The sequence below is a fragment of the Vicia villosa genome, linkage group LG7 (assembly GCF_029867415.1).
Source record: "Vicia villosa cultivar HV-30 ecotype Madison, WI linkage group LG7, Vvil1.0, whole genome shotgun sequence".
Taxonomy (NCBI): domain Eukaryota; kingdom Viridiplantae; phylum Streptophyta; class Magnoliopsida; order Fabales; family Fabaceae; genus Vicia; species Vicia villosa.
The window spans coordinates 96,324,713-96,349,285 of record NC_081186.1 but is presented as its reverse complement, the minus strand read 5'-3'; the positions used below and the strand labels follow the sequence as shown (position 1 = coordinate 96,349,285).

Sequence of the window (24,573 nt, the reverse complement as noted above, 5' to 3'; positions counted from 1 at the left end):
TAGCAATTTGCAGGCGTAAGGTGGCGCCTCTTTCAATTCAGCTAGGTCTATTTCGACTTCTTCAGGGCTATACGAGTTATTGAAAGACTCATCATCAGCGTCCTCGGCTTCGACGTACGCTACTCTCTCTTTCTTATAACTTTTATTTGCCCTAACTTTTTCTGCCTTCAGGCGTTCGACTTGTCGAACCCTATCTGCTAATTGGGCCATGTCCCTAAGGTATTGGGTATCTAGTTTCTTTCTTATTGAATAATCTAGACCGCCTGCAGCCATTTCAACAAGTTCATGCTCTGGGACTGTTGTAAAACACCTTGATTTCAACAGACGGAACCTATTTAAATAATCATCAATTGTTTCTGTGAATTTTCTTTTAACACTGGCCAATTCTTTCAAACTTATCTTAGTTTGACCCATGTAGAATTGCTCATGGAAAAGTATTTCCAAGTATGCCCATGCATCTATCGAATTTGGTGGCAAAGTAGTAAACCAAATGAAGGCATTTTTTGTCAGCGAACTAGGGAAATATTTGATCCTTAAATCCTCGTTTCCCGCTAAGTCTCATGCTTCTGTCAAATATCTAGCAATATGTTCCACCGTTGACTCATTCGTTTCGCCTGAAAATTTTGTAAATTTGGGTACCTTAGTGCCCCTAGGCAATTCTGTCTGCATGATATAATCTGATATAGGGGATGTATAGTTTGGACGTCTAAGTCCAGTACTAAGGCCATTATTAGCCATAACCCTTTCTATCATGGCAGTTAAGTTATTTTCTGCAGCCAGATTTTCTCTTCTGACTCTTTGAACAACCTCATCTGGGTGTTCGTTCCTACCCACAATCCTTAATCTGGGTTGCTCCTCCTCCGTTTCTTGTCGAACGGGGAGGGTTCTTTGATTTGAAGCTTCTAAGTTAATTATTGGAGTTCCTTCGAATATCTCTGTTCTTCGTGAGGGGCCTACATCCCTAGTGGCTGTCCTAGATGACGGAATTATGTCTTGTACACGTTCTAAAATGGGCCTCTCTTCTTGATTCAAAGGCTGTTTGTCTTTCCTTTTAGGTGGCGTTATTCCCATGAATTCTGCCATTCGATTCATTTGAGATGATATCTTTTGGAAAGTCTCCATGTTTTCTCCATTTGTAGTAGTAACATTTGCCATTAGTGGGCTTAAAACTGAAGTCAATTCTCTGGCCAAAACCCCTACCATATCATGGTTGCTTGCATCCATTTCTTGTCGAAGTGCTGCTTGGTTATTTGTGGTAAAATGAGGCACCTGGGTAGAAAAACCAGTGTTATGTGCACTTCGACCCACTGAACTAACATTCGGTGAAAATGTCGCATTGTTAGTTGGGGCATATATAGATCCTGCCCCTCGTACGCCTGTTCCATATGGGTATGGCATTCCATATGAACTATTTGGCCTCCATTCGAAAGCAGAATTCGTGCCTTGACCATGCAAATTATTTGCAGCATTTGTCGAGGCAAACAATACGTCCTCTGCGCTTGTGGATGAGGGTGCGGTTGTCGACACTGAAACTAGAATAGTCCCTGAAGGCCCTGTATTATTTTCAGGCAAAGCCTGGGAATTATCTGCAGGTCTCGATCCATTTGGACCCGTTGCATCTCGTGTTTCTTGAGTAGAAGTCGAATTTGCCGCTCCTGATCCTGAACCTTGTGGGGTATCTCGATCACCCCCTGCACTGGCCGTAACAACCATTTTCTTGTTGTACCTTCGTTTGGGAATCGGTTGTGCACTGTTCTTTAATTTACCGTTCCTAAGGTTCATACAAGATCTTGATTTTGTCTAGACAAAAATAAAGCACTTGATTAAAACAATCTGCTTGACACTGTCCCACTGGGCGTGCCAATTTGTTTACGGTGATTTCCGGTAAACAACCGCTAGTCTTCCAAACTATAATAAATATGATTTGGTTACTTGCAGGATCGACTAGATTGATCCTAGGACACATAGTCAAGAAGATTGTTATCAATGTTTATTCGAACCATATTCATTATTTGTCTTCTTCAATAAGCGTTGTTCGATTAAAGAACAAATAGTCTTGACAATCACTTTGTTATATATAAATGTGACTTCAACGAAAAGATAAGTAACATAACATAGAAAATTAAAAGGACTATTGAAACGTAAAGAATCTTAAACTGCAAAAATGTAAAAGACTTTGAAAGTAAATAGCATGAAAGTAATTCGAAAGTAAATGACGTTAAAGTAAAGATACAGAAATGTAAATGGCAAGAAGTAAACGAAATGCAGTAATTCTGGAAGATAAAAACAAAAGATAATACACATGTATTAAAATGGTGGTGTCATACGTACATTTTCTCAGCGAACTCTTTCTCTTAACGCTTGATACTTGAGTAAATATGTGAGTGATTTGTACAAAATGAACACACAGAATCCTAACATTAAGACTCCTATTTATACTAGTTTCGACCTTAACGGTCCTATACCAATCTGCTGCCACGTTTCTCATAAAAACTCCTAGCGATGCCATCTGTTACTTGGACAGTTACGAAACCGTCTTCGAATTTCAAATCTTCCCGCCTGAGTCCGTCTTCGACGCGTGGCAGTGTATTAAACAAACACTACTAAAAAACACGCTAAGTAGTAATACTTGAATATATTTACAAATTCGTCTAAGTCCCCGAAGACACATACTTTTCACTAGCTTTCAATATTCATTATCTTCATAGTGAACTTAGAAATATTTACTCTCGAAGCATGACCATCAGTAGTCATTTTTATTTTTAAGGGATGGCCATCAGTAACCATCTTTCCTTCGATTTTCTACCTCTTCGAAGGATAAATACTTCAAAACGAAATCTTCAGCTAACACCTCCCCTAATGGAAAAAGAACTGGTGGACATATTTATGAGCACCTTGCAAGGACCATACTACGACAAGATGGTCGGAAGCATATCTTCAGGGTTCTCGGACTTGGTAGTCATTGGTGAGAGAATTGAAGATGGAATCAAAAATGGGAAGATACAAGGGGCGCCCTCAGGTTCCTATCACACAAAGAAGTCATATGACGGAAAAAAGGAACCCAACACCGTTGGAGCAATCCTGGTTAATCAGACACCAACACTACAACGGAAGGATCAGCAAAAACAACAGGGTGGCCAACGCCCCTGGAGGTCCAAGCCAAAACGATCGTTTACCCCATTGCACATGCCGCTGTCTCAAGCTCTGCAACATCTGCTCAGTCAGAACTTGATAACTCTGCTGCTTCCATACTCAGCTCCAGCTAACCCCGCTCCCGGGTACAAGCATCATGCTAGATGCGCTTATCATTCAGACAGTCCTGGTCATGATACAGAGGATTGTGGGCCGTTGAAACACAAGATACAAGATTTGATTGAAGAAGGGCTCATTGAGTTCGAAGATCCTAGCAAGTCTAAAGCCATAGGTGGCTAGAAGGAGGATTTCTCAGATCATTAGTTTTGTTTTCATTCGCAATTTCTTTCCGTTTGTTTAAACATTAGTCTTATGACATATGCTATGTACTTTACAACAATCATTAATGCATTGCTTACGTTTGTCTTGATTCATTCCTAGTGTTCTCACTATATTCAAAACGGTGTTTTTACTTGGTTTTCTCCTTTGTGATATTCAACTCTCGATTAAAGTCGTACACCTTTAGAGGGAGAATGACGAAAACGATACCACAATTTCATACACTACGCTTTCGAACAGACCATGTTGACGATGTACAGGCATTGTTCAATTCCTAAATAATGGAGATATAAGGATGTTAATCCCTTGTCAACCCCTTTGAGCCTAAAGAAGTAGGAGTTTTCCTTCATATAAAATAAAACCCTTCATATATAACCTGGGGTAGGGTAGCTGCTCAGTTAACTTAATCATTCCAAGTCGTTCCTTTGAACATAATCACCGATGGTTCCCCGTCATCATTAAGTCTGGCAGTCAGTATCCGCAAAGAAAAAAGAGAAAGCAATGCAAGGGCCTGCTAAGTCAAAACCTATTAAGGAGACTTAGGCAAAATTGGGGCATCCCGCTGACTGTAGTTTTAAAATGAACAATTCAGGCAAAAGTTAGGGATAACAAAGTCGAAAAGAGGTCACTATGTACCTTCGACAAAAGGAAAGATATCACAAAAAGGAGAATGACTGCCTTTGCAGATAAACCTTTGGTTTTTGAACCATCATGACAATGTCATAATTCCCCAAATTCTCTTGGAAACTAAATGCATAGTTAACTGAGCATAGGACTGGAGAACATCACGAAGATTGGGATGGGTACAAATAAACTTTGAGCCTCTATCTTTTGTTTCTTTAAACCGTGAACCAGGCCACGTTACAACCCTTAAAAGTCCTAACTGAAGCATGGTTAGTTCGAAAGCATATCGTTAGTAAAGGTATCCCGACTCCTTAAGGTCTACTATAACTCCTGAGTTGATATCACTTCTTACAAAAAAAACTTGTTTTATTCAAAAAAATGTTTTTAAACTTTCAAGACAAACATATGCATTCGCATCTTATGAATTTCATTACAAAGTACACTTGTCTATGTGGATTCAGATGTTTAAACATCAGGGAGAAGTTGCAAGGGGCATGGCTAATGACAAAAAATCCTATCGATAGACGAAAGAGCCTTCAACAAAAGAAGCTTATCAAAAGAAGAAACATCCCTTACACATGACCGGGATGGCTAATGTGTACACAGGGCATAACCCGTCATCATCCCATTTACATGGGGCAATCTAATCAAGATCCATAGAATCTCTCAAGGACGCTGAATAGCTTATGGGGCAAGCCCATTACCTGGGGGCACGTTGCAAAGGTCACTCAGTATCAGATGGGGTCAATACCACTCTCACATCCTTTCCAGGAATCTTTATAGGACATTTCTCAATCTGTCCATATAGTCTTCTTTAAGACATGTTCAAATACTTTTTACCCTTTCTAGGAGCCTTTTTCAGATAGTCTTTTAAGACCCATTTTCTTATCCTCTCTATTTTCAAACCCTTTCAAACAGTCTTCTCTAAGACATGTTCCTTTCTAAGAACCTTTTCTAGGTAGTCTTCTGTAAGACATCTCTTAACTTTTTCAGTTAGTCTTTTAAGACATATTCAAACTTCTCTTATGCTTTCAAGAACCTTGTCAAGCTTTGTTTAAAGTACAGAGTCTTCTCTAAGACAGTTCACCATCCTTTCTGGGTGACCTTCTTCAAGATGTTTTTCCTAAGTTTTGTTTAAAACCCCACATTCCTTAAAAACAGTCTTTATCCTCTATGGGAATATTTTTGACCCTCTGCACAAACACATCTCTTTGAGCTTTGTTTAAAGTGCAGTCTTGTTTAAGACAATTTCCCATTCTTTCCAAGGACCTCTTCAGGTAGTCTTATAAAAGATATCATCTCATTCTAAGTACTCAGCAAATCACTGTCCGTCGGGCGCAACCGAAACGCAGGACCCATTCTGAAAAGCATCTGCTTCACATTCAAATCAACACTTACAATCAAGAATCCTATTGACTAGGGGCATATCTTTCAAGAATTCAAACACAAGGAGCATTGTTGCGTAACTGATCTTCCCACGCCCGTACTATTTGCGTCCCGCAGTGTGGGATCAGCATACATGCATAATTCTCATTTATTTTGAGAATCTCATTACATGACACATGCATCATAACATTGCATACAACTAACACTGCCTTTTCAAGTCACTTCATAATCAGAAGGATGTTATCATCCAATTACAGTGCAAATACGATCGTATCAACGATTCAATCCTAACAGATACAATTCTAATACCTCATTCCAAGTCTTTCTTCAAAGACAATCCAGAAGCAATCTAAGAATTTCTTACCTCTCCAGGTAGTCTTGTCCAAGACAATTATCCTAACCTTTCCAAGCAGTCTTGTGTAAGACGTATCCTGACCTTTTCTAGGTAGTTTTGTTTAAAACGTCCCATGTCCTTTATAGGAACCTTTCTAGGTAGTTTTGTTTAAAACGTCTTTTGTCCTTTATAGGAACCTTTCTAGGTAGTTTTGTTTAAAACACATCATGTCCTTTATAGGAACCTTTCTAGGTAGTTTTGTTTAAAACGTTTCATGTCCTTTATAGGAACCTTTCTAGGTAGTTTTGTTTAAAACGTCTTATGTCCTTTACAGGAACCTTTCTAGGTAGTTTTGTTTAAAACGTCTTATGTCCTCTATAGGAACCTTTATAGGTAGTTTTGTTTAAAACATGCCATATCCTTTATAGGAACCTTTATAGGTAGTTTTGTTTAAAATATATCATTCCCTTTATAGGAACCTTTATAGGTAGTTTTGTTTAAAACATATCGTTCCCTTTATAGGAATCTTTCTAGGTAGTTTTGTTTAAAATGTATCGTTCCCTTTATAGGAACCTCTCTAGGTAAGTCTTGTTTAAGATATCCCGTATCCTATCTAAGAGCCTTTCCAGGTGAATCTTGTGTAAGACGTATCACACCATTTCCAAAAACTGTTCTAGGTTAGTATTGTTTAGAACATATCATTCCTTTCTAGGTAATCTTCTTAAAGACATGTATCCAATTCCTCCTTATCCTCTTCAGGAGCCTCTATAGGTCAGTCTTGTTTGAGACATATCCAAGTTAACCTTATAGTCTTGTTTAAGGCGTGTCGTATTATTCCGGAGAACCTTTCTAGGTTAGTCTTGTTTAAGACGTACCATAACCTGTCTTGGTAGTCCTGTTTAAGACGTTTCATATCTCTTTAGGAGCCTTTCTAGGTGAGTCTTATTTAAGCCATATCATACCTTTCTAGGTAGCCTTCTTAAAATGTTTATCCAATCTATTCTAAGACATACCTAATGCTTTTAAAGAACTCCGCAGTAAGTCTTCTCCAAGACATTCTTCCTAAGCATTGTTCAAAGCCTAAGCTTCTTCGCATCAACTTTCGATATATCCTATTCAGGAACCTCTTCAGGTAGTCTTATGTAAGACATTACTTCCTCTCTCCTCAGATACAATCAAATGATCCAGGTCTAAAAAGCATATGCTTTAGACAAATGCCCCGCCAGGCAAACAGGTGGCATCTATAAATCCATCTCCCACAGAAATCCTTCCCTACGCAAGCAAATTTAAGGGCATTTCAGTGTCCAATCATCTTCTACCTCTTCAGGTTCAAGAAGATTGAACAGGGGCAGCTGTCATACCCCAAAATTTGCCTTCCATATTCCATTTACAATGATTCAAAGTTCAAGATTCAATCCCAAAGCTTTGCTCAAACAATCCCAAGATCCACAGTCAACTGATCCAATCCTAAAGGCCAACTACAATCAAAGCATGATTCAAACCTATGATCATTGGTCAAACATCAAGTATAGAGGTGCATAACCATCATTTGATCAAGGATTGATCATGATTCCATAAATGAAACTCAGAGATGAACAAGCACAAAAGGTTCAAAGTAGGGTTTCTTAAGAGAAAGTCAACCCAACTTTGACTGGGCATAACTTTCACATGGAACATCAAAAATTCCCCACTCAAAGCCTATTTTGAAGGAAATTGGATTCTCTACAACTTTGCCTCTCACAAGCCAGGGCTAGAAATGCTTCATTTAAGAGATAGAGTGCAAAAGATTATAGGTCATTTTCAAGCATCTTTCAAAAGCAGTTTTCTTGCAAAGAGGGTATGATCAAGATAAAAGCTCCAAATGGAAAATATGTTCCAAAGTGGCTTATAGAGGACCTCTTGAGGTTTCCAAAAAGTCCTAGAACTCCCTCATAGCTTAAGAATTGAGTGAGATATGATTGATCAAAGTTGGTTGATTCTTGGAGGCAAAATGTGAAATGACAAAGTTCAAATTGGATTTCTTGCAAAAAGGCCCACACTTTTATGACTTAAACTTGGCCCATAAGTTATCCAAAACACATGCCACGAATAATAAACATTTTATTTGATTTCATACAATTTTATTTCATTTAAAATTAATTTTTAATGATTTAAATAAATGGAAAATCAAATATTTTGTTAAGGAAGAAATTTTGTTGATTTCCAATCAACATTAATGCCAAAATATAATCTATTTTCGTGACAAAACAGTAGGGAAAAGATTCATACAAATTTTGGCCAAATATATAGCTTATTATTCAAGAATAAGATCAATTTTCATAAACATGGAAATATTGGATACAAATGCTTTGGGCTTTGTTTTTTAACCTAATTCTATTGTCCTATAAGTATACAACACTTAGCAACAGAATAGGGGTGGGAAAATTGAATCGGAGCAGAGCATTCAAGAACTCAAAATTCACAAAGAAGGTGAATTCGGATTTGGGGAATTAGAGATTGTCGAAGGTTTCTAAGGGTTGCAACCCGTTCATTGACGTTCACTGAAGCTATTGGGATACTCAGGCATCGTCAACACCCCCAGAATTTCTCCATAATAGCCGAGGTATGTAGTTTCAAAAACTGGATCGATTAGCATAGTACACGCATGTTCATGATGATTTGATTGTGTGTTTGGGTTTGTATTATTGCTGTGAACGTTTCTGGGTTAATTAATTGTGTTTTGGGGCATCATAGCGTAATCGGCCATTGGAGGCCGAGCAAGGTTCTAGGGTTTCGGATTGGGGTTTTTTCATAGGAGCTAAATTAAGGTTAATTGATGGTATAGCCTGGTTCGCATGGTTGAGACGAGTAAGGTGATAGGGTCACGCCAAGTTTATTCAAACGTATGCGCATTCGCTATTTTCGTGTTCTGGGTTTTGCTACGAACAATTCGTAGCTAATTTACCGAAGTCTTACAGTGGCGAAGCATCTGGAATTCGATGCTATCATTGTAAGAAGGAAGGTCACACAAGAAAAGTGTGCCCTGAACGCCTGAAAGATAATGGAGGTAAGGATAATGGCAAGGCAACCATTGTTCAAGATGATTTTGAATCATCTAATGTTCTTGTGGTTTCAAGTAGTGACTCGAGAAGAGAGTGGATTATGGATTCAGGTTGCACTTGGCACATGACTCCAAACAAAGACTTGTTCGAGGATTTATGTGATCTAGATGGTGGATCAGTATTGATGGGAAACAACAAGGCTTGCAAAATTGCAAGTGTTGGATCTGTGAGATTCAAGCTCCATGATGAGTCAATAAGGTTGTTGACTGAAGTAAGGTATGTTCCTGATTTGAATAGAAATCTGCTTTCTCTTTGTGAATTCGACAAGAAAGGATATGTTTTCCAAGGAGAGAAAAGTATCCTAAGAGTCATGAAGGGGTCGAAGGAAGTCTTGAGAGGCGTAAAGAAACAAGGCTTGTATACCCTTGAGGCTGAAGTTGTAAGTGGTTCGAAAAATGTTGCATCCACAAAACCTTTGTTAAAGACACAAATCTGGCACATGAGATTGGGCCATGTCAGTGAAAGGGGTCTGGTCGAATTAGGGAAACAAAATCTGCTTGGTGGAGATAAAATCGAAAAGCTAAAGTTTTGTGAACCCTGTGTATTTGGAAAATCTTGCAGAGTGAAGTTCAACAAAGGCAAAGAAAGAACACATGGATCCCTTGATTACATCCATGCTGATCTTTGGGGGCATGCAAGGTGTCCATCACATTCAGGAGCAAGGTATTTTCTATCCATAGTTGATGATTATTCCAGGAAGTTATGGGTATTCATCCAGAAGACTAAGGATGAAACTTTTGAGAATTTCAAAAGTTGGAAGACTCTGGTCGAAAATCCGACTGACAGAAAGGTCAAGAGGTTGAGAACCACAATGGCCTTGAATTTTGCAATGAGGCATTCGACAGTTTTTGTGCGGCCTCTGGTATTGCAAGGCACATAACTACTGCAGGGACTCCCCAACAAAATGGTTTGGCTGAAAGGTTTAATCGAACTATTTTGGAGAGAGCCAGATGCATGTTGACTAGTGCGGGGTTAAAGAAGGTGTTTTGGGCTGAGGCTGTTTCGACAACAACATATCTGATAAACAGATGTCCTTCGACAGTGTTAGATATGAAGACACCTGAAGAAGTTTGGTCGGGACATCCACCAGATCTCGACAAACTGAGAGTATTTGGCTGTGTAGCCTATGCTCACATTAGGCAAGACAAGGTCGAACCTAGAGCTCTTAAATGCATGTTCATGGGATACCCTGAAGGAGTCAAAGCTTATAGGCTATGGTGCCTAGAGCCAGGTCACAGGAGGTGTATCACCAGTCGAGATGTAGTTTTCAATGAAGCTGAAATGGCTTTTAAGAAAACTGATGGTATTGGTCGAAGTACAGAAACATCTGACGAAGAGCTGGAACAGGTAGAGATTCCTGTTGAGGTGGAGCATGTTGATGTTCAATTACATATCCTTGATGAAGTCGAAGAAGAAGTAGATGATGCTGAGGAAAATGAGGAAACTGTCGATGACTACCTATTGTCGAGAGATAGGTCGAGAAGAGTCATCAAGGCACCTCAGAGACTTGGGTATGCAGATCTTATAGCTTATGTCTTAATCTCTGCAAGTAGGTTCTAGACGAAAAACCTAGAGACTCTAAGGAAGTTATTAGGAGTCAAAATAAGACTGAATGGCTAAAGGCCATGGATGATGAGATGAAATATCTTCATGATAATCACACTTGGGAACTGATCAAGAAACTTGCTGGGTCAAGGTTAGTCAGCTGTAAATGAATTTTCAAAGTTAAGGAAGGAATTGAAGGAGTGACGTCGAAAAGATACAAGGCAAGGTTAGTTGCAAGGGGTTTCACTCAGAAAGAAGGTGTCGACTTCAATGATGTGTTTTCTCCTGTTGTGAAGCATAGGTCCATTCGAATGTTGCTTGCCATGGTGGCACAGTTCGACCTTGAACTCGAACAGATGGATGTGAAGACTGTGTTCTTGTATGGTAATCTAGATGAAACGATCCTGATGAGGCAACCTGAAGGGTATGTCAAAAAGCGGAAGGAAGATTATGTGTGCAAGTTAAACTATGTAATATTTCTGCTATTAATAAACATAGTTCTTTCTGACGTACTGCTTATAATCTTGGTAAAGCACATAGAATTCATGCTCCTTTGACTAACACTGTCTACCCTAATCTATTTGATGTTATTTATACTGAGTTGTGGGATCTCTCTCCCTTGCCCTCTAGCTCGGGTTATAGGTATTACATAGCATTTGTTGATGGTCATACAAAATACACCTGGCTGTATTTTCTTAAACAGAAGTCTGATGCTCTACAAGCATTCAAACTTTTTCATATGTTTGTTAAAACATAGTTTCAGGTCACCATTAAATCTGTTCAGTCAGACTTTGGTGGTGAATTTCGTCCATTCACAAAGTTCTTGACAGAATTAGGCATCACACACAGGCTTACATGCTCTCATACCTCGCATCAGAATGGGACTGTTGAGCGAAAGCACCGACATATAGTTGAAATGGGGTTAACCCTCTTGGCTCATTCTTCTATCCCACTAATCTACTGGGACCATAGTTTACCCACTTCCACATATCTGATCAATAGGCTACCAGCTCTTACATTGCCAAAATATACCTCCCCATTTCATGCCCTGTATGGAAAACAGCCAAAATATAATACTTTAAAAGTGTTTGGCTGCTCATGCTTCCCTCTACTAAGACCATACAATAAACATAAATTGCAGTGTCAAAGTCAAGAGTGTGTTTATTTAGGAGTGTCCACCCAACACAAAGGGTTCAAATGTCTCAGTAGAGAGGGAAAAAATATGTGTCCAAGGATGTTACCTTTGATGAGCACAACTTTCCTTTTTCCAAATTGTTTTCCTCTGTTCAGTCAAGTACTAATCATAATTCTGCCCAGTATTCTTTACCTTGTCCCAATGTGAATTCTTCTGCTCCTTTAGCAAATGTCCAGCCTGGTGCATCAGTTTCACATACCAATACACACTCTCCAACTCATGTGTCTGACACTGTACCTCATGTCCAACTCAGACCTCATATGTCCAGTCATAGTGTCCAGTCTATCAATGACATACCTGTCATAGGCCAACAACCACCACCTTTATCTCCTGAAAAAATTACTCCTACTTCTCCTAATGAGACTTCACCTATGCCTAATGTCACATCTGTTTATCCTGAGGATAATAGAGTTACTCTGAATACTAGTCCAGCTCACGGCCCTGAGGGCATTGATAATAGTGAACTGCCACATTCAACTCCCATAGCACCAAATGTCTTAGACACAGTTCATCTTTCTCCTTCTTCAAATGAATTAACTATCTCTTCTCCCATTCTTGTCTCCAGCTCTTCAAACTCTCCCTCCATTACTGCTCCTAATTCCACTCCCACCTTTTTAGTCAATGATCATCCTATGCTTACTTGAGCCAAAACAGGAAATTCAAAACCTAAAGCCTTTGTTGTTAACACTGCTTGTGAACCTACCAGTTCCAAACAGGCCTTGAACAAACCTGAGTGGGCACAAACTATGCAGACTGAATTCAATGCCTTGCTAGCAAATAAAACCTGAACCTTAACTACTATGCCTCTTGATAGAAAAGTTGTAGGGTGCAAATGGATTTTTAAGTTCAAACAGAATGCTGATGGTTCTATTAATAAACATAAAGCCAGGCTTGTGGCCAAAGGCTATCATCAAGAGGAGGGTTTTGATTTTATAGAAACCTTTTCACCTGTGGTTAAGCCAACAACTATCAGATTCATTTTAACTCTCGCTCTCACTCATCAATGGGATATTCAACAAGTTGTTGTTAATAATGCATTTCGGAATGGTATTCTTCAAGAAGAATTCTACATGACTCAACCTCCTGGCTTTGTTACTGGTGATAGGTCTCTAGTGTGTAAGCTTCACAAAGCTATATATGGACTTAAACAAGCCCCTAGGGCCTGGTATGATAAGCTCACTCATGCACTATTGCAGTTTGGATTCAGTGCTTCCAGGTGTGACACTTCTCTGTTTGTATACTTTAAACAAGGTATATCTCTATATGCTTTAGTTTATGTAGATGATATTCTAATTACTGGCTCTAGCTCTGCTCTCATTCATGATCTCATCAACAAACTACATCATGAATTCACATTGAAGAAACTAGGCAGACCTAGTTACTTTCTGGGCTTTGAAGTTAAATTTCAGTCTAATGGGTCCTTATTACTTACTCAGACAAAGTACATCAAAGACCTTCTCTCCAGAGCCAAGATGGATGGTGCAAATGGTGTTCCCACCCCTATGCTGAGCACGTGTAAATTGAGTAGACATGGCACCAATTATTTTGCTGATCCTCAACTTTATAGGTTTATTGTTGGAGCTCTCCAATATGTTACCTTAACAAGACCTGATATCTCCTTCAGTGTTAACAAAGCATGCCAGTTCATGGCAAGCCCTCTGGACACTCATTGGGCTGTAGTTAGGAGAATTTTAAGATACTTAAGTGGCACTATTGCTTGTGGTTTGTTATTATCTCCTTCCATTGCAGGTTCTAAGTTCTCTGTCCGTGCCTACAGTGATTCTGAATGGGCAAGCGATCCTGATGACAGAAGATCGACTTCAGGATCATGCTTATTCTTTGGCCCTAATCTGGTTGCTTGGAGCTCCAAAAAGCAGTCCTTAGTAGCCCGTTCGAGCACAGAAGCAGAATATCGGACGTTGGCTCATACCACCTCTGAACTACTGCGGTTAGAATCATTACTTGTTGAATTTCACATTCCCTTTCACACACCAGTTCTGTTATGTGATAATCTTAGTGCAGTTCTACTTTCCCATAATCTTGTGTTACATGCTTGTACGAAGCACATTGAGTTATATATCCACTTTGTTCGTGAAAGGGTTGTCTCAAAACATATGCACATACAACATGTTCCAGCAGCGGCACAGATTACTGATACATTAACCAAACCTCTTGGTTCTGCAGCCTTTGAACAGTTGCGTCACAAACTCTAGGTCCTCTACCCAGCATCGTCCACTTCAGTTTTAGGGGGGGTGTTAGATATATTGCTAAGCTGATTACTTGTATGCAATGTGTATTACTGTTTACTTTGTATAGGTGAATTATAACCGTTTCGGTTAGAAGTTTGTTACTGTGTGGTAACGATTTCCCAGAGTAGTTATAGCTTGCTGAGTGTGTATTCAGGTCCTATAAAACCTGCACACATGTATGATCTATTCAAGCAATCTTATCCCTTTCTTCCCTTGCCTCTCTTTCACTTTCTGAAGATGAGAGATGCATTCATCTTCACATGTGTGGTTAATGTTAGTGTGGTATTCTCTTTTAGTGGTCGGTTGACTGTTGCTTTTCTTTTCTTGTTGTCTTGAATTTTTTTTTTTGTATATGTGAATTTATTTTCATGTTTGTTTTTGTATTGGTGTGTTTGAAAGGCCAGTTTGATACCTTTTTATGCCCTAAGCTCAGTTATGTGTACTTTTCAAAATTCGACGAAATTTGTTGTTTTATTATATTGAAAGTTAGAGAATATGTACAAATGTTGATAGATTACATTCTACTAATTAATTATTCACTCTTATTTTTAATTTTGTGATATTGAATATCATTCTCAAATACACATGTTTAAATAATAATCATAAAATATTAGCCTCAAATCTACCAAATGAACGAAAAACTATGGGATCTGAATCTTTTGGCAAACTTGTTTAGTCCTTCCAAATGAAGAAAAGGGAGGATATATATCTTTTATTGTTAATAGAGAAAAGAATTGTTCTTTAATTGCATAGGAGAGGCTTAAATAGAACAAAAGAGAGAGTAAATAAGTGGCAATACACAAGTAAAGAACATTAAAGAATCAATTACAATACTATATATAGATAGATATATATTTTTATTTTTCAGAGTCATCAGTAGCAACCAATACGCAAGGGGAAAGCTGATTAATTTGCTGGGTGATCGAGCTTGAAGCAGTTCAGACAATATTTTGGTTTGTCATTAAATTTTAATTCATCTTAGCTCTACATTTTCTGCATATATACAAGTTTACTGGATACGTATGTCATTGAATGCTAGTGGTGATTCTGTAATATATAATTTAGTATATAAAAGTGGATTAATTTGCTTAGAAGTTCTGACAACTTTGGTTTGTTACTATATTTTAATCCAAATCAAGATGAAGCCTTAATTCAGGATCTTGATGTTTTTCAGTACACAACTCTGCATTTTAACATAGTTGGCTGAATTAGACGATATTTAAACAATAAATTTTTTTTTTAATTAAAAATGTGTCTGCTAACAAGTGTGTTGCTAACCCTTTTTTTATAACACAAAAATGTTTGATGTTTTTCTTACGGTATATTTTTTTAAACATACAATGCATAAAGTTGAAGTTGTATCAAAATATTTATTGACATTTCAAATTTTGGCTTGCAAATATTAAAGACACAATCATCTCATCAACGGTTGAGATTTCAATATGAAGCGTGAGGACGGGACACCGCTTATTGCTTTGGATAATCAAATTCAAGATGAAGCCTTATTACCCGAGTATATTAAAATAGAAAAAGAAAATAAATGGGGACCTAGGATGAGTATGGTTAATCCAGATCAAGATGAAGCTGTAGCCTTACTAATTCAGATTCAGGAGGAAAGGGATCTTGATCTTGAAAGTGAACCCTCAGGAGTAGAAAAGATCATTGAAACATGTTGCGAACTCGATAATCAATTTAATTTGATAAGTGAAGCATATCACTTGCTATATGGAGGTCCAAATAATTTGTTAGATGAATCTTCTCATCAAACTGAAATTGAGACCCCTATGAAAATCAGTGTGCTGCATATTGCAGCTTGGAATGGTAACGATGACATTGTTGCTCGTTTAATTAAACGTGCCCCAAAACTTTTGTCAGAAAATAATAAAAACAATGATAGTGTCTTACATGTAGCTGCAAGAGGTGGAAACATCTCAACTGTTAAAATTCTATTAGAAGGTTATACTAGATTTCAAATGCAGCAATTAAAAACAATGTCAAATAGCAGCCGTCAATCGAAAGATGATTTCGAACAGCGTATTAGGGAGGAACTATTAACCTTTGTGAAACGGGATAATAATCAAGGCAACACTATGTTTCATGAGGTAATGTTATGCGACAAGAGCAAAATTGGCGGGAATATGATTTTCAATGTTTGTGAAATTTTCCAAACTAAAGATCAGAATCAGAAGTCATCGTCAAATAGTTGTTACGATTATACAATAGATATTGTTAACCATGCAAAGAAAACAGTACTTTACCTTGCAGTTGAAAATGGAAAAAAGGATGCAGTTGATCTAATATTGGAGAAATGTCGCAAGAATGATTTGATGCCAAAGGGATTATCGCCCTTTGTAGCAGCAATCATGATGCATAATCAAGGTTTGTGTTTACATGTTTACAAAGTTAGATGATACTGTTGTTTTTCTTATAAAGCCTGGTCTCATAAGAGAACATTAATCAACTTAATCTTCTCTCTTAGGTTTTCAATCCTTCCATGCAAGTATCCTAACACTTCCTTATTCTACCATTTTAGATCACCCTTTAAAAAATCAAGTTTTTCCTTAAAATAGAATTTCATTAACCCAAAGTTCTCCTAATTTGCCTAGCTACTATATGCAACATCTTCCTTAAAATCTTCATGCGTATGCCAATAATTATTAAACCTAACGGGTTTGAACCCTTAACATTAGGTGGAATACTTAATAACTATCCGCCAATAACCCTTGACTTATAACACCTATGTTTTTCTACCAACCTTCTAATAATAAAGTCTTTTCTAGTTGACTAATGATTGGCCCATTTATTTAATGTTAAGAGTAACGTCTAAGAGATCCATTAACTAGACAAAATTAGAAAGTTTTTTAATTAAGGTAATTTCCTTTTCCATCCATATATGTTTTTTAAACCCTTGGCAAAAAGTCAAAAATACTCACTGTTCATGGAGATGCATGTCTGAACGCATCGTTGGCAAAAATGAAATGTAGTGCGTTTTGATAAGTATCTCTAAAATTACCTGAGAGTATTCTACCTCTTGAGTGTTTTGAGAGGTATGAGTTTTCCGTTTTGTTTCGGGGTGGAGCATCCCTTTTCATAAGGTTAGAAAAAGAAATTACCTTAATTAATTCAAGGGTTAAATAAGTTTTTGGTCTTCAGTTTCATTTTTAGTCCTTTTGGATTTTAGCTGGTTTTTGGGAATGATTTTTTTTTTGTAAAAACCATTGTCTAAAGACGGGGAGGAACTAAAAATGAAAACTACAGTATTTATAGCGACCAAAACCTTTTTTAACCATTAATTCAATAGTGACCTACCACTATCTAGCCTTCCTTTTCTCTACAACTACTGGAACATAGTTTATTTTAAATAATCCTTTTATTTGGAAGACTAGACGTTAAGTAATTATTTGCAACTAAGTAAATGATTCACATCTATCTTAAGACACACTCCAAAGAAACTTAAATCCACAAAAAAAGGATTGAAATCCCATTAGAATTATTTCAGGTCAAAGAATAACCCCATTTTTACCATTTATACAGGAACAAAGCTCTAATCACAAAAGAGTCCAACAACAAAGTATCACATAGATTCATCCATCACTTCATGTTTGATAAAAAAATCCATGTGACTTTTTGATATGAAATGATGCACATTTTCTTGCTTTATTCTCCCATCCAACCCTATACTAATAGATAGAGTCACCAATTGTATGTGAGATACACTCTCGAATCCTTACATCTTGGAACAATATGTTTGGCGTTAACACTACTTTTATATTAGTTGAAATTCACAAGAGAGTTGCCTAATTTGTGAGATATTTGATTCTACAAAAGATATATGAAATGTTTTATAAAAGAATTTCAATAAAAATATTCTTAATAATATTGATCATTTCTAAAAAAAATAGAAATTATATTAAGAAATAGATACAAGATATATTTTAAACCAAAATAACATTTAGTAGAGATTAGTGGCTATAAATTTTTTGTTGTTGGTGTCAGAAATGATGAGGATCATTCAAAAACATAAGCCAACTTGGATCCATTCAAAGGACAAACATGAAAGGCTTCCTCTTCATTATGCTGCATCTATAGGTTACCTTGAAGGGGTTAATTTCTTACTTGAATTATGTGAATGTTGCACCATTCAAAGGGACAAGAATGGTTATTTCCCGATTCATCTAGCTTCTTATGGAGGTCATGTGGAAGTAGTGAAGAAGTTGTTACAATACTGTCCAGATCCAACCGAGATGCTTGACTATTCTCATGAGCGTAATATTCTTCACATTGCAGCCAACCATGGAAAACATGAGGTGGTTTGTTACATATTACAAAGTGAAATTCTCAAACATCATAAATTGATAAACCAAAAGGATAATAAAGGAGATACCCCTTTGCATTTAGCTGCAAGATCATGTCATCCCACAACAGTGTATTACATAGTTAATGAAAAAAACAAAAGAGTGAATATTGATTTGGTTAACAAAAACAATGAAACAGCACTTGACATTGTTAATGCACTTTACGGGGTTGAAAAATCATCTTTGAGACAGGCAAGTTACTCTATACTCTTTTAAGCTCTAGAAAATGTGAAATTAATCATTAAATTTGTCTTAAACGCTAACAAAAAGTGAATTAGCAATTCTTTTAAACTGGTGTAGAAATTTTTTAACATGTTTGCAATATTTTCAGAATCTTACATGGAGTGCATTTAAATCTGCCGGTGCAAAGCAAAGTCTAAGGAAAGTAAGACCCCACAATGAAGAATCCCAACAAAGTGAGAAACAAAGTAAAGAAAAAGAGAATGATTCAGAAAGATATAAGGACAGAATAGAAAACCTTACAGTTGTTTCAACCCTTATACTCACAGCATCGGTAGCAGCATGTTTAGCTGTTCCCGGTGAAGCGGATGGAAATGCAAATAACTTAAATCATGCAATGTTTCAATTTTTCATTCTCTTCATCACAATATCATTGTTCAGTTCGATTAGTGCTACAATCATACTCTTTTGGGCAACACTTGGACTAACCGAATTGGTGACTTTCACCCTCAAAATTGTGATGCCACTTCTTGGAATCGCTCTCATTTCATTAGCTTTGGCTTTCATGGGTGGTATATACACTGTCATCAGTAAACTTAGTTGGTTGGCCAATGTTTTTTTGGTTATAAGTGTGATATTCATTATAGTTGTGGTTTTGTTATACATACTCCTTTTCCTTCCATCTTCATCAACTATAAAGCCATTGAGATACATTTCTCACTATCCTTTCCTTTATTTAGCATCACGTGCTGAACGTAAAATTGATCAAGGTCTTAAACCCTGGGGGTAGTACAAGTTAATATTAAGGTGTGTTGTCTCCCTTTTTGTGTGTGTCTAATATATGTTTATGTACATATATTGTAATAATTATGAATGTTTTTCTTGTGTGTACCAATAAATGCCAAATAATGTTTTATCGTGACGGTACTGGTTTAAGAATTGATTTTTTTTAAGCAAGAGATATATTGATAAGATAACCCAAGTTCTCAAAGTATGATACAAAAAAACTATAGGAAAATTATACGTCAATTGCATCTTACAATAGATAAAGAAGATGATGTTTACTAAACTCGTAAAAATTACAATTGGGTTGGATACTTTTCCCAACAAAAGCCCATTTCCAAACCAACGTTTTCACACCCCAAACTATGTCTGAAATGTTCCACGTCTCTTCCCTAAAAATGATCCCATTTCAAACCAACCAAAGAGACCAACAAACTGCCAACCACACCACTCCCTCCTTTCCCTTTCAAACTTTAACTTTCTTTCCGAAATTCAACCATTTTAAAAAGCTTTCCTTTATATCCCCCGCTTTATAATTATCAAAACCAATCCAAGCGACAATATCCTTCCAAACTAAGTCTGCATTGGGACAAGACAAAAGCGAATGAATCATAGTTTCTTCATTCATGCAACAGAAAACACAAGAGGAATTGAAATAAGGGAGAATACCTCTATGAGTTAACGCAACTCTTGTCGGGAGCTTATTAACAAAACACCTCCATCCAAATGCTTTTATCTTCATCGGAACGTCCATCTTCCAAACAATTATGAGCGCCTTATCGTGCTTACCTGAGGGACCAAAAGGAATATGCACCAAATTGATAATATGGTAACAACTTTTAACCGAGAAAAGCCCTTCCTCTTTTGCCTGCCATTGGACTATATCGAGATTGTTTTGATCAATACTAACAACGTTCAGCTCCTGCTGCATCAACAACATATCATATGCTATACCAGAACCGGCCAAGGGGCTGGTTGTTGTCGAATCCTGCTGTGACAGCAGCGTTTCATCCGTTACAGTAGAGTTGTTCCAACATTTACGGGGGATACCAAAGTCCCCCCACGACCATTCTTTGTCGCGCCAACCTCCCATAAGAGCCACCGCAACATCCTGCAAATGAGATTCATAAAATAACAGTGGGAAAAGATCTTTTAACTTGCCCTAAAGCGTCCAATTGGAATGCCAAAGTGAAGAAATGAAGCCATTTCCCATAGAGAATTTACAAGCCGAGTTGAAGAATTCTAGATATTTGACTAAGTCCAAGGACAAAATATCCTTCCACCATGACGATATAGAAACCTTCCCCTTGCCTTTTCCTCCCCCGTACACCACGCTAAGATTAATATCTTCATATCTTGCTTTCAAAACCCCATACCACAAAGAATCGGGTTGATCAAGAATTCTCCACTTCCACTTACATAAAAGCGCCAAATTGATATTGCCGATCCTTCTAAGTCCCAAACCCCTTCTCGATTGGGAGAAAAACTGCTTCCCAAATCGCCTAATGAATGCACCTTTTATCTTCCGATCCACCCCACAAGAAATTAATTTGAATTTTAGAGATCTCTTTTGTGATTTTCTTAGGCGCCTTATAAAAAGATAAATTGAAGATTGCTAAGCTTTCTAGAATCGACTTTATAAGAGTAAGTCTTCCCCCGAAGCTAAGAAACCTCCCTTTCCAAGTAGCCAATCTCTTCTTTATATTCCTCAACAAGGGATCCCAAGGGGAAATTCTTCTTGGGTTTCTTCCGATTGGTATACCTAAAAACCTAAACTCTTTTCCTTCCCTCCTACAAGCAAGAAAGTTAGTAGCCACCTCCAAAAAATTGTTGCTAATATTTATACCGATTAGTTTACTTATATGGAAGTTTATGCCAAGACCCGAAATCAATTCAAACGTTCTCAACACCGATTTTATGGCCCAAAGATGAGACCAACTACCATCTCCTACCAAAAGCCTATCATCCTCAAATTGAAGAACGTCTATAAAACTCCTTCCGTTGAAAGCAAATCCCGCATAATATTCATTTTCCACCACTATGTTCACCAAGCCCTTCAATCCTTCCGCCACGATGACAAAAAGAAAAGGAGATATCGGGTCGCCTTGCCTAAATCCCCTATCCACCATGAATTCTTTGGTGGGGCTACCATTCACCATCACCGACATGTTACTAGTAAATACCAACGCGTTCATCAACTTCAACCAACCCTCACCAAATCCAACCCTTATCATCATAGAACGAAGAAAACCCCAACTGACCTTATCATATGCTTTTTCCAAATCTACTTTGAAAAGCAAGCATCCTATCTTTTCCTAGATAGAAAAATCCACCATCTCGTTTACCACCAAAACCCCATCCAACAATTGCCTCCCCGTAACGAATGTGCTTTGACTATTAGAGATAAAACTTTTTATAACCTTTTTGAGTCTTCCCGCCAACACTTTAGAGATAATCTTGTGGATACTACCAACCAAACAAATTGGTCTATAATCGTCTAAATCCAACGGGTTGTTAGACTTAGTGATCAAGGCCAAGAAAAACGAGAACCACATCATTCTTAATAAACTCCCAACATCTCTTAAAGAAAAGAATAGAATATCCGTCCGGTCCTGGACTCTTGGATCCATTGCAACTCCATACCGCCTCTTTAATTTTCGCTTCCTCAATAGGTAATTCAAGAGAACTTTTGTCTCCCAAACTCAGCGTTTAAAAAATGTCCCCTTCTAATATCAGTCTATTGTTATCATCCTCCTTAAATTTAGCCTCGAAATGATTAAAGACCTCTTCTTTTACCTCTTCCACCGAACTTAGAAATCCTCTTGAAGTTGAAATAGGTCCACTGAAATTATGCCTCAAGCCTTTCTTCATAACCGTGGGAAAATACTTACTATTAACGTCACCGTCATTAAGCCACTTCAATCTCACCCTTTGAATAAGCATGTTCTCCCTAATTTTGAGATTCGACCAAAACTTCTTATTTGCCTTATTCATAGCATTCGCCTCTTCTTCAACATCCGAAGGAAGATTATCTATTTCGTTTATTTCCCTCACTCCTTCCTCCAAATCCATATCAACTTTACCAAAAATACTAGTGTTCCACCATCTTAGCCTATTTTTGAGGAGCCTCCATTTTTCCTTCAAGGCATAATCCCCACGACACAAAACATTTATCTCCCTCCACTCCTTCTCTAGAAAAACTATGAAATCTCTATTTTGAAACCACTCGTTGTTGAATTTGAAAGGCTTTGGTCCTCAGTCCTCCCTATCCTCCTGATAGAATTTGAAGGCAACAAAAATTGGGTGATAGGATCCAAAAAAGAAGAAATAGGCCCTTTGGGTATTTCCCGATCTAGAATTTTGCTATCTCCTTTGGTACCCACAATCCTCTTGGGCCTGGATAAAGGATTCTTACCATGCCCAATGAAATCAGACAATTTTTTAAAAGAAAATTTATTCTTTCTTTTTTTACTTTCCACGCGTTTGCTAATAGCTCGCAAAAAACCGGGCCCACCCGATACATCTGAACCTGCAACTTTTGTGCCGTTTGACACGCACTCTCCAGCCTTTTCATAATATATCCTGCTTTCCTTTAAAAGATGGCCAGAATAATCACTTTGTTCTCAGATACACTCCTGCTGCTTTGCTGATTCCACGACTTTGTCAAAGGATTCGTGGACCTCAAAACTCTCTTCCTGCCTCGAATGAACCGCAATCTAAAATGAAAAATGATTACCTCTCCCAACTGTAGAGTTCTTTCCCATCAAATTTTCATTAGCCCTAGACTCCCCTTCTCTAGAATCCCGTGTGGAATAACCATCGGTTAAACCCTTTCCTCTATTACAAATTTCTTCCCCTTCCATTTCTCCTCCATGTTTAGACCATGAATCCTCCGAGCTTGTAATGTCCATCTGATTAAGAATGCAAACAAGAATAGTTCTATTTATGCGCAGCGGCCCATAAGAATCCTCTCTGCACACCAAATAAAACTCCACTTCATCTATCACCACTTTAATGTCTTCTACCAGGTTGAACGATGCAGGCACCCTTACCATTACCCTAGAAATGTCCAAACAAGTTTTGTTTTCCATATTCTCATCTAAACAGATGAATGACCCAATGGAAATCAAATGAGGATATTGATTTTGTGGTAGATGAGTAGAGTGGCGTAGCCGAAGCGTGATGTGGCATAATAGTTGTGTGGTGTGTTATCTAACTTAAAGGTGTTCATTGTGAATTTTTGTGATATCATAATATATGTTAATATCGAATTGGTGTTGTGTGATGTTACAATGACCTTGTTGCACTTGTTGTGACATTGTATCGGGTGGTTGTCGATTATTGGGAACATTGAGTAATACTATATATATTATGATGAAGTCTGATTATGTTGATTATTTTAATTATGTTGATTATGTTGATGTCACTATGAGGATGATGTGACGTTGTGAGTGATGTTGGTGTAATGATAATGTGATGATTTATCAATGATGTGGCATATCCGAGTATAAATGTGCTATGTTGACGATTATTATGAGGTGGAAAACACACCTGACTTGCCGATGATGAATCTATGTGCATTGTTGTTGTTGCTACGTTGAAATATTGTTAAGTGGATGCTATGTTTGTTAACTATTATGTCGTGAAGAAGTTGAATGATTAGCATGTGAATTTGGTTGAATTGTTGTTGTGTTATCATTATAGTTGGGAAGTAGTAGACGAGGTATTGCTAAACATAACTTGGGGGACAAAAAGTAGAATACGATAGGGGTATCAATATTTGTTGACATCGAGTGAATTTTTGAGGATGAAAATATTTTAAGTGTGGGAGAGTCGTAACACCCCGGTTTTTGCTATTCAATGATTTAGTGTTATTTTGATATTTTGTTGATTTATTGGATGAATTTTCTTTGATATTATATGATGATTGTGGTATCGGAGGGTATGTATCCTTAGAATAGAGGGTAGTTCCTTTGAATTAAAAGTTGCGGAGTTAAATAAATATAATTAGTTCTAATTATTCATTTGATTTAATTTATTAGAAAATTAGATGATTTAATATGATTGGAATAAGAATTATTATTGAGGTTTAATAATAATAATAATAATAATAAGAGAGTAAATGAGTAAATAGTTAGTGGATCTATGTTGTGTTAGTATGAGGAATAGCGGGGTATGTTTATTAAGCCCATTAGTAAAGTTAAAAGTTAGTAAGGAGTTAAATAAAAGTAAGAAAGAAAATGCAATAGAAAATAGAGAATTGGGAGAGAACGTGAAAAGAGAAGGTTTTCGTGAAACGGGAGAAGAGGCACAAAGAGGCTAGGGCAAGGATTCTATTGAAAAAGTAGAG

General features: G+C 37.4%; 1 protein-coding gene across 1 annotated transcript; it reads left to right on the top strand.

Annotated features, from left to right (window-relative positions):
• Positions 1–15,262: 15,262 nt before the first annotated feature.
• Positions 15,263–19,356, top strand: LOC131617903 (protein ACCELERATED CELL DEATH 6-like). The gene is made up of 3 exons (XM_058889171.1): positions 15,263–16,284; positions 17,902–18,452; positions 18,592–19,356. Exons 1-3 carry the CDS (start codon positions 15,348–15,350, stop codon positions 19,228–19,230), a joined length of 2,127 nt encoding a protein of 708 aa, XP_058745154.1. The 5' UTR covers positions 15,263–15,347; the 3' UTR covers positions 19,231–19,356.
• The last annotated feature ends 5,217 nt before the right edge of the window (positions 19,357–24,573 follow it).

Bases quoted from the DNA above. Each gene is read 5' to 3' on its own strand.
- LOC131617903 (XM_058889171.1), top strand. From the start codon at position 15,348: ATGAAGCGTGAGGACGGGACACCGCTTATTGCTTTGGATAATCAAATT. The intron at 16,285-17,901 runs GTTTGTGTTTAC...TGTTGGTGTCAG, and splicing joins AATCATGATGCATAATCAAG to AAATGATGAGGATCATTCAA. The intron at 18,453-18,591 runs GCAAGTTACTCT...CAATATTTTCAG, and splicing joins AAAAATCATCTTTGAGACAG to AATCTTACATGGAGTGCATT.